General features: G+C 46.2%; 1 protein-coding gene across 1 annotated transcript in view; it reads left to right on the top strand.

The window, feature by feature from the left end:
* Positions 1-1,504: 1,504 nt before the first annotated feature.
* The window catches only part of wdhd1 (WD repeat and HMG-box DNA binding protein 1), a gene marked incomplete at both ends in the record, with an annotated part of 35,446 nt that continues 22,712 nt past the window's right edge, over positions 1,505-14,238 (top strand). The window contains 13 exons of the mRNA XM_080527167.1: positions 1,505-1,581; positions 1,883-1,994; positions 2,410-2,561; positions 4,641-4,752; positions 5,059-5,109; positions 5,494-5,589; positions 6,013-6,105; positions 7,219-7,325; positions 10,237-10,396; positions 10,860-11,046; positions 11,829-12,019; positions 12,964-13,148; positions 13,693-13,934. Coding sequence (XP_080383293.1) covers positions 1,505-1,581; positions 1,883-1,994; positions 2,410-2,561; positions 4,641-4,752; positions 5,059-5,109; positions 5,494-5,589; positions 6,013-6,105; positions 7,219-7,325; positions 10,237-10,396; positions 10,860-11,046; positions 11,829-12,019; positions 12,964-13,148; positions 13,693-13,934 — 1,765 coding nt within the window. The remainder of the gene's footprint in view (positions 1,582-1,882; positions 1,995-2,409; positions 2,562-4,640; positions 4,753-5,058; positions 5,110-5,493; positions 5,590-6,012; positions 6,106-7,218; positions 7,326-10,236; positions 10,397-10,859; positions 11,047-11,828; positions 12,020-12,963; positions 13,149-13,692; positions 13,935-14,238) is intronic.

Raw genomic sequence — 14,238 nt, 5'->3', positions numbered from 1 at the left:
CACACACACACACACACACACACACACACACACACACACACACACACACACACACACACATTATTGGAGACTATTGGATTTCATTGTAGTAATATTTAGACACAGCTGTCTGCAGAAGCCTATTTCCTGTTGTGCTTATCAAATTACCTCTCAGACTGTCAGTGGAAATCCTACCAAACATCAGCTCGCCTGATCTTGAGCCATATATTTGCCACGGAACGACCCGGTAAGCAAGAGTCATATAACAAGCAAGTAGCCTAAACACATTTGTACCTGTTACCATGTATTGTACTGGTTTATTTTAGTAAAAATAATGTAACACTCTCACTATCATGGATGTGATAAACATATGATATAATAAAACAAACGATGATTAGAATGTATATTGTCTTGTCTATTGTCTATTAATAGGGCATTTAAACAACATATCGTAATAAAGATATCATATTTTAAATAACGAATTAAGATACAGTACATATTAATATATACAGACATATAGGCTACAGATTAAATATTATTATTATTATTATTTTATTATTATAAAAATACTTTCTGAAATGTACTTAAGTTTTGTCATAAAATCTGTGAGGAGTCGAGGGGGGGGGGGTTAAACGTACTAAACGTGATGACGTTGCGTGATGACGTTGCTGGCGGGAACCTTGGTTCCTTCCTTGTTCTCCCAGGCAGCGCGGGAGATTCTGCAACTCAAAGAAAGAGGACAGACTTTTCACTCTTCATACAGTAGAAAGGTGCGTTTGATAATACCCTGCTTTTTATCTTATTATATCACATAGGTAGAGAATACAGTGGCTGGCGCCACCTCGTATATCAAACATAGTATTAGTTTTAGCCAGCGACGTTAGTAATGATGTTTTTATAGTTTGGTAAATGTGACATGTGTGGTTGATTGTCTTCCACTTCTGCAGTTGTCAGCAATTACTTTTATTTTGACATGACAATGTTGACATTCAATTTCTCGATATACATGAAAGTTACCTTTGTAAAAGTGAATTGCAGCTTGCTGCCTTCTAGGAATGAAACAATTCGCTTCTAGTAGCCAACTAGCTTACTAAATAAAGGCTTTACAACTCCATGTCCACCAACTCCGATATTGAAGTAGCACTGCTGCAGAACTATGTCACTTGTACTAGCAGTAGTTAGGTAGCTGCCAGCATGCATGACATTCAATTCGTTTTGATTAGAGTAGAGTCTATCTTATGTGATGTGCTAAAAATAAATGATGATATTCACATTGCATCGCTGCTTCACTACATGCATGTGTATATGCATGTATATACATCTCTGCTTCACTACATGCATCTCTGCTTCATTGACAGTGCTGTCATCAGAGAGACATAATGCATCTCTCTGCTTCATTGTAACAGTGCTGTCATCAGAGACATAATGCATCTCTCTGCTTCATTGTAACAGTGCTGTCATCAGAGAGACATAATGCATCTCTCTCTGCTTCATTGTAACAGTGCTGTCATCAGAGAGACATAAGATGCCTTGTGAGAGGAAGCCCATGCGCTACGGCCACTCCGAGGGACACACCGACGTCTGCTTTGATGACACTGGGAAGTAAGTGTGTCTAATTACCCTCCGTTTCCATGGTAGACATCTAGCAGACGCCTTTGTCCAAAGGGACTTACAACAACAAATACATTTGTCTAAGTAAGTGAATCACCTATACATCAATCATCATAAGAAATAGTCCTAGTAATCTATAACTTCTCCCCCAGTGCTTCCTTGTCTGCTAAGCTAGCAGTAAGAACTGAGCGTCCTGTTGTTTGTCTATTGTTTGACTGTTGTTTGTCTGTTGTTTGTCTGTTGTTTGTCTGTTGTTTGTCTGTTGTTTAACTGTTGTCTGACTTCCTGTCAGGTTCATAGTCACCGGGGGCAGCGATGGGGATGTCCGGATCTGGGAGAGTCTGGATGACGACGACCCCAAGTCCATCAACGTGGGGGAGAAGGCCTACTCCCTGGCCCTGAAGGTCTGCCTCATGATGCCTCTGTCTGTGGAAACGTTAGCAATGAACATAGCACTTCAATGACGTTTATATACAGTACCAGTCAAAAGTTTGGTCACACGTCCCCATTCAATTGAATGGGAAGGTATGTCAATTGAATGGGAAAGTGTGTCCAGACTTTTGACTGGTATGTGTATATAATAATAATATAACTGGTATGTGTATATAATGTATATCAGTTAGCTGACGCTTTTATCCAAAGCGACTTACATTGCAGTGAGTGCGTACATTTCTTTGTAAATCTGGCCCCAGCGGGAATTGAATTGTGAACCCACAACCTAAACGTTGTTAGCGCAATGCTCTACCAACTAAGCCAGTATTTGTCAGTGTCTTGCACTAATGCCCCCCCCCCCCCCCCCCCGCCATCCGCCACGTACAGAATGGTAAACTGGTGACCGCAGCCTCCAATAACACAGTGCAGATCCACAACTTTCCAGAGGGAGACCCGGATGGCATCCTCACCCGCTTCACCAGCAACGCCACCCACGTCACCTTCAACGCCAGCGGATCCAGAGTCGCCGCTGGGTCCAGGTAATCTCAGATCAGATGGATGTTATTGTCCCAAAGGACATTTTCCTTGGACACATACGTCACATATGTCATTTAGCTGACGCTTTTATCCAAAGAGACTTACATTGCAGTGAGTGCATACATTTCAGTATATATGCTCCCAGCGGGAATCGCTCCCACGACCTAAGCGTTGTTAGCGCCGTGCTCTACCCACTGAGCCACAGAGGACCATGACAGTGTCTTCTGTTAGAACACAACAACAAATAACAGTTTCACACTGCCCATCATACAACACAGCACAGTGAAACAACCAGACTGCTGCAGTAGTACAGGAGCGTTTCTGGGGTTTGCCTCTGGCTGACTTGCCGCTCTCGGGCTTTGACGGACAGGGGGACAAAGGAGCTGTTGTTGAAGTGGTTAATCCTCCACCTGGGGACTCCTAAAGCGTCTACTCCATGGAAGAAGCTTGGGCGTGGCGCATCGCGTGGGCGCTAGCCTATGGTGCTATCTTGGTGGGAGTATCTTGTCTCTGCTTTAGCCAACTCTATTATTGTTAGCATGTTAAAAATGCCGGTCGAGAGAGGACACTGGTCTTGCTTGTTCGCCGCTTCTCCGCCCGAAATCTAGGTGTAATTGCAGTATCCAGAGTAGATTGTCCTACAAAGACACTCAGATTTAGATTTAGTAATATAAAAATGTAATTGGACCCCTATACTTTCTTTTATCTATTTATTTGTTTCTTTTTATTTTACTACTCGATCTTTTCAGTTTGTAAAGCGTCTTTGAGTGTCTAGAAAAGCGCTATATAAGTCTAATGTATTATTATTATTATTATTATTATTAAGATTTGGCTGAGAGCAGGTGTTGGTGCTTGTCACCTGGTTCCTCCTGGTTAGATGGGGACACTTTTGTGGCAGTAGGTGTTGAGAGCGAGGACAATCAAAATGTTAAAACTTTTATTCGAAAAATGTTTAATAAATGTCCACGTTGTTGAAAATCAATGACACACTCGCTAGTCAAGGCAAAATATTGCAATGCAATGGATTCGGTGAGTTATCCCCACCACTCTACACTAATTGGTAGTAGTGGGGATTACTCACCGAATCCATTGCATTGCCATATTTTGCCTTGACTAGCGAGTGTCATTGAGTTTCAACTTTCAACAACGTTGAAATTAATAGCTTTTTTTCGGAATTAAAGTCTGAACATTTGGTCGTTTGCCGACTTGTTCTCACTTTCACCAGCGGCTGTCACTTTTGGTCCAATATTACAGTATATCTGTCTCTCTGTCTCTCTCTCTCTGTCTGTCTGTCTCTCTCTCTCTCACACTCTCTCTGTCTCTCTCTCTCTCACTCTCTCTGTCTCTCTCTCTCTCTCTCTCTCTCTCTCTCTCTCGGGGGGGGGCTCTCAGTACTTGTACTCTGTGTAAAGGTTAAGCTAATCTAATTGAGTCAGTCTCTCACCTGAGATTTTGGACAGAGATGACATTTATTGTAGTCTATTCAGGTTTCATAATTGCAAGCTTTTGAACGTAACACCCTTGGATTACAGAATGACAGTCACAGCATGCTCAGACGTTTATGTTTCAAACAGGCAAGATGCCGTTTTCGATTTCTTCTATGATTAGTCTTGACTGGAGTTAAATGTGTGTTTGCTGTATTGATTTTTTCCAAATGGGCGTATTGCAGAAATGAAGGCACAGACGTGTCGCTGGGTTGTTTTCCTATTTTCAGCAAGGCTGACATCCGCTCAAATATTGATTTATGACACAAACATCTGAAGCTTGTTAAGGCTGGTTTGACACCCACACCACAGATTGAGGAAATGCCAATAATTTTTTCTCTCATTTGTTGACTCATTCATTTACACAGTCAACACACTCTGTGTCATACACACACACACACACACACACACACACACATTCATTCATTATTTTGTGCCTTCAGTCTTCCACAAACTCTCTGGTTCACTGCTCTGCTTCTCACTGAAGTCTTACTCAGTGACTTCATGGTGGAGGTGTCTCACTGCTCTGTGTGTGCGTGTGTGTGTGCGTGTGTATGTATGTGTGTGTGTGTGTGTGTGTGTGTGTGTCTTCCTCAGTGACTTCATGGTGAAGGTGGTGGAGGTGTCTGACAGTAGCCAACAGAAGACGCTACGGGGACATGAAGCAGCTGTCCTGAGTGTGACCTTTGACCCAAAGGATGAGTTCTTGGTAGGAACCATATCACCCATGGTCTTGGTATCTACCATATCACCCATGGTCTTGGTATCTACCATATCACCCATGGTCTTGGTATCTACCATATCACCCATGGTCTTGGTATCTACCATATCACCCATGCCCCACACATTCACCATATCACCCATGCCCCACACACACCACTCAGCTTGTATTATACACCATTTACCTGACGCTTGTATCCAAAGTGAATTACATTGCAACGAGTGCATTCTGTTTCCAGTATATAATGACTCAGAGGTGATATGTGTAATAATCTGAGCTGTCTGTCCGCTCCAGGCCTCCTCCAGCTGTGACGGCTCCGTGGTCGTGTGGAAGATAGAGGAACAGGTAACCGTCAGACAAAACACGTCAACAACCTTCACGCCACTGCTATCTGGGGGGTATTCCATCAACGTCGCTAAAGGAAGATCCATGCTTATTTTTGAGTTTTTTTTCGAAGTCTCGTGAAATCGATCAAAATAAGACTGGATTTTCCTTTAGCGACGTTGATGGAACACCCCCCTGGTTGTCTATGCGTTCCTGTCATGAGAACATTAGGGTTAGGGTCCAGCTTTATGGTTTTGTAGTTCACCTGTTCAACTGTGTGGTCCCGTCAGATGCCAAATGAAAGAATGTCATGAACCGGATTGGTCAGTGTGTTTGATTGGTCAGTGTGTTTGATTGGTCAGTGTGTTTGATTAACGGGAAGAGCTTGGTGCTTTGTGTCTTCAGACTCAGGCGACCAGTTGGCCGTTGCTTCAGAAGTCCAACGATGTCAGCAACGCCAAATCCCTGTGCCGACTTGCCTGGCAACCCAGGGCTGCTAAGGTAACTGACTCACCTGTTCCAGGTGCTCTGGGACTTAACCCTCCAATGACCATTCAGGTGTTCTCATTCCAGTTGAGATGAGATGCTCAGCTGGAGAGAAATCCAGCCTACACAGTGGGGGTTCCCAGGATAAACTGAGAAAACGTGTGTCGTGTGTGTGTGTGTGTGTGTCTCTCATGTGTGTGTGTGTCTCTCGTGTGTGTGTGTCTCTCGTGTGTGTGTGTGTCTCTCGTGTGTGTGTGTGTCTCTCGTGTGTGTGTCTCTCTCGTGTGTGTGTGTCTCTCGTGTGTGTGTGTGTGTCTCTCGTGTGTGTGTGTGTGTGTGTGTGTGAGACTGTCTCTGTGTGTGTGTGTGTGTGTGTGTGTCTGTCTCCGTGTGTGTCTGTCTCCGTGTGTGTCTGTCTCTGTGTGTGTGTGTGTGTAGCTTCTGGCGGTTCCCGTGGAGACGACAGTGCAGCTGTACGAGAGGGACTCCTGGACCCTCACCTGCACGCTGTCTGATGACCTCACCACTCAGGTGAGGATAACACACACCAGAGGGAACCTTTAAACAAGCTTTGGCTTTATACAAGTCGCTTATAAAATGCCTGTAGTCTGTGTATATATATTTACGTATCATCAAGTAACATTTTTATCATATTTGTCATGTATTGTACATCGCATACAGCTGTAATTGACATAATTACATGACAAATGCCTTATGTAATGCTTTAAGCATTGTCTCATGTATACGAAATCCCACGTGTTAAAACAATAAAACTAATTCTAGCTGACTGTTAGGTTGTTGTTGCTGGGGGTTTGAAAAGCGTGTATCGGAAAGTGTGATGTGTTAATCCATTAACACGTTTCTTCACGCGTTGTAAACATACTCACCCACACCTCTCTCACCGGCCTGTGACTATACGTCGTTAACGAGATGGAAAGTGTGGTTTCTTAGTGTCGGACCTGGTTAGCAACTCCTTGTGTAAAAGTGAAGCTTTCCATTTGAAATGAGTCATGTTCTCATCATCACCCTATCCCTCTCTCTCCTTCCCCCTATCCCTCTCTCTCCTTCCCCCTATCCCTCTCTCTCCTCCCCCCTATCCCTCTCTCTCCTTCCCCCCATCCCTCTCTCCTTCACCTTATCCCTCTCTCCTTCCCCCTATCCCTCTCTCCTTCCCCCTATCCCTCTCTCTCCTTTCCCCTATCCCTCTCTCTCCTTCACCTTATCCCTCTCTCTCCTTCCCCCTATCCCTCTCTCTCCTTTCCCCTATCCCTCTCTCTCCTCCCCTCTATCCCTCTCTCTCCTTTCCCCTATCCCTCTCTCTCCTCCCCCCTATCCCTCTCTCTCCTCCCCCCTATCCCTCTCTCTCCTTCCCCCTATCCCTCTCTCTCCTTCCCCCTATCCCTCTCTCTCCTTCACCCTATCCCTCTCTCTCCTTCTCCCTATCCCTCTCTCTCCTTTCCCCTATCCCTCTCTCTCCTTCCCCCTATCCACCTCTCTCCTCCCCCCTATCCCTCTCTCTCCTCCCCCTATCCCTCTCTCTCCTTCCCCCTATCCCTCTCTCTCTCCTTCCCCCTATCCCTCTCTCTCCTCCCCCCTATCCCTCTCTCTCCTCCCCCCTATCCCTCTCTCCTTTCCTATCTCCAGCCAATAAATGTGGTGGCCTGGTCTGCTTGTGGGAGGTTCCTGGCTGCGGGAGGCGTCGGAGGTCTGCTGACTGTTTGGGATGTGGAGAGCAAGCTGTGTGTGGAAAGGTAGACAACATCACATCACACCACACCACGCCACGTCACATCACAGGGAGGGAAGGTAGCCTAGGGGTTAGAGAGGCAGGTAGTCTAGAGGTTAGAGAGGCAGGTAGCCTAGAGGTTAGAGAGGCAGGTAGTCTAGAGGTTAGAGAGGCAGGTAGCCTAGAGTAGGGCTGCACGATTTGGGGGAAAAATCGAATTGCGATTATTTGGACAGATATCGCGATTGCGATTAATTTGCGATTATTTATTTTTTAAATAGCAAAAAAAAAAAAAAAAAAAAAAAAGGGAGTTTTTGTAAAGTGTGGCCATATCTCCGGCTAGGAAGGTCGTATCAACGTGCAGTTTGTTTGTACGTCTTCAGGGGACTTAGAGGCTCCCTCCTCTAGCACCCCCACAGCCCGAGCTACGAGTGAAAGAACTAAACTTACATTGGGTTGCTTTAAAGTTGGGTTGCTTTAAAATCAAGCTTCAGATTAAAACATGTGATGGAGCATTACTAACCTGACTCAGGTGGTTTGTTTCACACAACCATCTAGGAAAGCTTAATTGGAAGCTGTTTGGAAAAGGGCAGGTACTTTCAAAAAATACTTGGCAGGTGATTGGATGAATCTGTCTATCACCTATTTTCAGAGAGCATTACCACATGATACCATCAAACTATTAACTGCTCTAATTCTAATGCAAGGATGAGAACTTAAAAGATATGAATTGTATATATGATAACCTCATCTCATCTAGACAGGTGGCTACTTTCTAAGATGATCCAGCTATTAAAATGATAATTTGGGGATACACTGTGACTATAACTGAAAGGACCACATCTAGATGACTCGGTCAACAGTCGAACTGATGAATGATAGAATGGTGGTCTCTGACTATGGAGCACAGACACACGTCACCTTGACTTAGGAATCTGTGACATACTTCAGCCCAAGGCTAGGCTAGGCTAACCTCTGCGTCTTTAAAGCCGGCTGGTATGAACGAATGGTATGAGGTTATGCATACAGGACACATTCATGTTTGACAACAGAACAGTTAACTTCCATGTATCCATAAGCCTGCTATACTATATAAACACCAACCCGCAGGTTGCTGAGACTGTCAACTCTGTGTCTGTACTTTAACGCCGGGTTAGCACGAGTAGCTAAGCTAAGCTACCGTCTCAAAGACTACAAGTTAGCTAAGCTAAGTTTAAGGCTGGACTAACAGCACCGACATGCACTTGGCTGGTACAGTTAGTATAGTGAAATTGTACACTTACCTGTCGCAATTATAACATACTAACGTTTATCATACGTCCAGTAAGCCAAGTGGTGTCTAATTGTCTCCGTTACGTTAGCCCAAAGTCTCATAATAATTGGACTGACTGTCGTGACACAACCTATGCCTGCGTTAGTAAATTCGCTCTGAGAGCGCCGGGTTCAAAGTCATAAAGAGACCAAGTAATTTGATTGGACAAGAGGCATTCCATGAGTGCTGATCAAATTTCCAAAAGAGGTTTTAATCTCAATGTGACTTCCTGGTAAAATAAAGGTTAAAAAAAAAAAAAAAATCGCAGGCAAATCGCAGGCTTTGCGATTAGCTAATCGCATCATTTCAAATCGCGATTTCGATTTAAAATCGATTAATCGTGCAGCCCTAGCCTAGAGGTTAGAGAGGCAGGTAGTCTAGAGGTTAGAGAGGCAGGTAGTCTAGGGGTTAGAGAGGCAGGTAGTCTAGAGGTTAGAGAGGCAGGTAGTCTAGAGGTTAGAGAGGCAGGTAGCCTAGAGGTTAGAGAGGCAGATAGCCTAGGGCAGGGGTCGGCAATAGGGGGCCCGCGGGCCATTGCTGGCCCATCACCAATAATATTTGGCCCAGCAGATTATTTTGAGAATCCACTTTTTTCTTCTTTTTTTTTTCTTTTTCTTTTTTTTACAATATCGGACCGACAGTCCCACATATAGCGCCTATAATGTCCGAATAGAGAATCTACCTCCATCTGAATAATGCTTATTGTACTTTTATCCATGTTGAGAGTGAATGACACAGGGACATACAATCAGGCAGCGGGGTGCACCGAAGCGCACTGACGCTGAACCCCTCATAGAGAATCATAAGCAGTGCTGAAATAGCCGACATGCGGTGTGTGGTTTGAAAAAAATAACACCAGCTCAGTAAATCATTCAAACGTAATGTTTACGTATATGTGACTGCAACACACATATGAACAGTAACAAAGCAAATTCAGTTACATTTTCTGAAAAACATTGACAACAAAATCGGCCCAAAAAAAAGAGCAGAATCCGCTTGATCATGCGAGGGGTGGTGGTGCATAGGCCTATGCTCCTGAAACGACAGAGCAAACACGCTATTAGGGATAATAATTACAATGAGCCATTCATTCAAAATATACAAAATACAATTAGGTTATTAAATACAATAACGACAGGCTTGGTACTCACTTAATGTGAAAAGTGGCATCTCCCATCGGTCAGTATTTGCTTGATATCTGGTGATATGGACGTCACATTTATTCCACACATTTATTATTCAAAAATATGGAAAAGGGTGAAACTACGTTTCAACGTTGTTGAGAATCACAACACAAACTCGCTAGTCAAGCCAAAATACTGCAAAGTAATGGATTGGACTGCTACCTAGTTAACTAGAACACTACTTTACATTGTTAGCAGGCTCACAAAACAAGCTGTGTTAGTTGACTAGCGATGTGTACATCTCTCGAAAGAAAAGTCAAAGCATTAGAACGTGTCACATTTTTAAACAATCAATTACTTAAATTAGCCTTTGATTAGGTTCGGGCCCGCCATCTAGTGGCTAATTTTTTTGGGGCCCGAAGCCAAACTTATTTGCCGACCCCTGTCCTAGTGTTTAATGAACCATAACTGAGGCCATTCTGCACTCCTCCCCCCGGCAGGCAGAAGCATGAGAAGGGCTACACGGTGTGTGGGCTGGCCTGGCACCCCTCTGGCACCCAGATAGCCTACACAGACACAGAGGGCTGCCTGGGGCTGCTGGACGGGCTCTCCTCCTCCTCCTCCTCCTCCTCAACAGCTGCTGCTACCAAGAGTTCAAAGGTCAGCCTCAACCACAAGCTGCTGCTTCCTGTCACGTCCCACTTGACTAGATTGGTTGATTGATTGATTGATTGATTCTTTCTGACTTTGATATTTCCCATGCATATTGACGGTTTAGTAGGCCTACATGCATATACTGTATGTATAACACCTCTTTTTAAAGTAATTAGAAGTTATGGCGGAAAATTAAATCCAGCTCTGTAAATGTTTCTGACTGGTAACGTTGCTGAAATAATCTCGTCTGCCTTCAATGTGAAACTCGATCTGTCTTTTCTTTTTTTTAAAGTATTATGTTGTAATGTGTAATTTTTTATGCTGCTTTCTTGGCCAGGTCTCCCTTGTAAAAGAGATTTTTAATCTCAACGGGAGTTAATCTGGCTAAATAAAGGTTAAATAAAAAAATACAATTAAATGACCTTTTTGTTTAGAGTTTGAGCACCTGTGTTTAATGACCCTCCACCAGGCACCAGGTAAGGACTACGACGCCCTCTTCGACGACGACGATGACCAGGTCATGGACGAGGGGAGGAGCGAGACACACTCGCCCGCCAAGAACCCCGTCGCCGATGACGACGATGACGACCTCATGCCTGCGACCGGCCGCGTGCGGAACAGAGGGGCATTCCTGGACGACGACGAGAATTCTCGAGGTGAGAGGAACGAACGAGCCAGAGTCTGCGGTTCGAACCCCGGCTGGCCACATGTCAAGGTGTCCTTGGGCAAGACACTGAACCCCAAAATTGCTCCCAATGAGCGGGCCTGGCGCCTTGCAATGGTAGCTTGCCGACATTGGTGTGTTGAATGTGTGTGTGTGTGTGTGTGTGTGTGTGTGAATGAATGGGTGAATGAGTGGCCGTTGTAAATAAAGCACTTTGGAATAAGGCGCTATATAAGTCAGTCTATTTACCGAGAGGCTAGAGAGGAAGTGAATTAGAGGAAGCCATTACACAACTAGGCGCACCTGAGATGACACACCAAATATATCCTTTAAGTCCTACTTAAAACACTATTCTCAGTGCATGCTGCCCACCGGGGCCGGGGTTCGTATCCCGGCTCGCCAGATCCAGATATGGCCGAGGCACACGGGAAGCGGCATATTGGCCAGCCGCTTCCGAGGGGGGTATAGGAGTATTTCTGGACTAGGATCCGTCGCGCAACACCGCCCCCTGGGTGCCGGAATAACGGTACTGGGCTCGAGGAGCCAGTCAGCCTAGTCTGCCTGGCGACCTCCTCTGGGACTGCCGGCCACGGGGTCGTGCGGCGGATCCTATGCAATAGGCAGGGGATAATTGGATGCTAAGTTGGGTTAAATTGGCTACCAAATTGGGTGAAAAAGGGATAAAATCTGAAAAACAAATTTATAAAAAAAAAAAACACTATTCTCAAGTCACTGACATCTCTTTGTGTGTGTGTGTGTGTGTGTTCCTCACAGACATCGGCTCCCTGAAGCTGGCCTTGGATAAGTACGGTGAAGACGATGATGATGATGCAGACAGCGCCATAGCGCCCCCTGCTGCCCCGGCGGTGCCCCTGCGCCCCGTCTACGACGGCCCCATGCCCACCGCGCCCCAGAAGGCCTTCCAGCCAGGCTCCACCCCGCCCCACCTCACACACCGCTTCATGGTGAGAGATCCAGACACACACACACACACACCACTCCCTGGTGAAAGATCCAGAGACACACACACACACACACACACACCGCTTCATGGTGAGAGATCCAGACACACACACACACACACACACACACCGCTTCATGGTGAGAGATCCAGACACACACACACACACACACACCGCTTCATGGTGAGAGATCCAGACACACACACACACACACACACACACACACACACACACACACACCGCTTCATGGTGAGAGATCCAGACACACACACACACACACACACACACCGCTTCATGGTGAGAGATCCAGACACACACACACACACACACACACACACACCGCTTCATGGTGAGAGATCCAGACTCAGACTCTAGTTAATTGCCGTTGACAGAGTACAAAGTACAAGGACAATGAAACACAGTTTGGCATCTGACCAGATTAGTGCAAAAGCCATAGAAGTGTGTACAGTGTGATATGTACAGACAATGGCGCTCGGGGTAATTGGTATCCTGGTTTAGTGGATAGTGAGTTGGACTGGTGAGTTGGACTGGTGATCAGAAGGTCATGAGTTCAAATCCCACCTGGGAACACCTTCACTAGTGTGTGCCCTTGAGTAAGGCACTTAGCCCTAAGTAACTCCAGGGAGACTGTCCCTGTAATGTCTAATTGGAAGTATTTTGGATGAAAGCGTCTGCTAAAATGGTTAAATTGTAAAATGATTGCCCAAAGCTGTAGTAACCATGGTTACTGGTTGTTTTGGTTGTTACTGAGTGTTTTCTCGGGGGGGCGGCGGTAGCCTAGAGAGGCCGGCTAGCAATCAGAAGGTTGCTGGTTCGATCCCAGCCTCAGGAGGGAGGTTTGGTTGTTACTGGTTGTTATCGTTACCGTTTTTTACTGGTTGTTATGGTTACCGGTTGTGACTGAGTGTGTTCTCTTCCTGGGTCAGATGTGGAACTCTGTGGGGATCGTGCGCGGCTACAACGACGACCAGGACAACGCAGTGGATGTGGAGTTCCACGACACGGCCGTGCACCACGCCATGCACCTGTCCAACGCCCTGGGACACACCCTGGCAGACCTATCCCAGGAGGCTGTGCTGTTGGCCTGCCCTGCCACCGACGAGCTGGCCAGGTAGGGGGGGGGGGACTCTTATTTTAATTTTATTCTTATTTATTTACAGTACCACCAGTATGTGTGTGTGTGTGTGTGTGTGTGTGTGTGTGTGTGTGTGTGTGTGTGTATGTATGTATGAATATATATATATATATATAAAAATGTCGTTTTTCTCTCAGTTTCAGTAACTTATACAATCATATCCACATTTGTTTTATTTTATTATTTTGCTGTGCCTGTATGCTTTATAGATCATTTAAGGGGGAAAAGACTTGGGTTCATTCTTACTAAAAGGCCTCTTTCTCTACTTCTCTCTCTCTCTCTCTACTTCTCTCTACTTTTCTCTCTCTCTCTGCATGTCATCCCCTCTCTCCCTCTCTCTCTCCCTCTCTCTCTCTACGCCGCCCCCCCACCCTCTCTTACTTTATCTCCTCTCGTCCTCTCTCTCTGCATGTCACCTCTCCTCCCCCCACACTCTCTCTCCCACTCTATCTCCTTTCTTCCTCTTCCCTCCCTCCCTCTCTCCCTCCCTCCCTCCCTCCCTCCCTCCCTCCCTCCACAGTAAGCTCCAGTGCCTGCACTTCTCCTCCTGGGACACCCAGAAGGAGTGGCTGGTGGACCTCCCCCGGGGCGAGGAGGTGCGGGCTGTGTGCCTGGGCCAGGGCTGGGCCGCGGCCGCCACCAGCGCCCTGCTGCTGCGCCTCTTCTCCGTGGGGGGGGTCCAGAGGGAGCTGTTCAGCCTGCCCGGCCCTGTGGTCTGCATGGCCGCGCACGGAGAGCAGCTCCTCCTAGTCTACCACAGAGGTGGGTGTTCCTCCTAGTCTCCCACAGAGGTGGGTGTTCCTCTAGTCTACCACAGAGGTGGGTGTCCCTCCTAGTCTACCACAGAGGTGGGTGTTCCTCTAGTCTACCACAGAGGTGGGTGTTCCTCTAGTCTACCACAGAGGTGGGTGTTCCTCTAGTCTACCACAGAGGTGGGTGTTCCTCTAGTCTACCACAGAGGTGGGTGTTCCTCTAGTCTACCACAGAGGTGGGTGTTCCTCTAGTCTACCACAGAGGTGGGTGTTCCTCTAGTCTACCACAGAGGTGGGTGTTCCTCCTAGTCTAC

Source organism: Nansenia antarctica, assembly GCF_963989245.1.
Source record: "Nansenia antarctica genome assembly, chromosome: 3".
In the NCBI taxonomy this organism is placed as follows: Eukaryota; Metazoa; Chordata; class Actinopteri; order Argentiniformes; family Microstomatidae; genus Nansenia; species Nansenia antarctica.
This window is presented reverse-complemented; position numbering and strand designations above follow the sequence as displayed.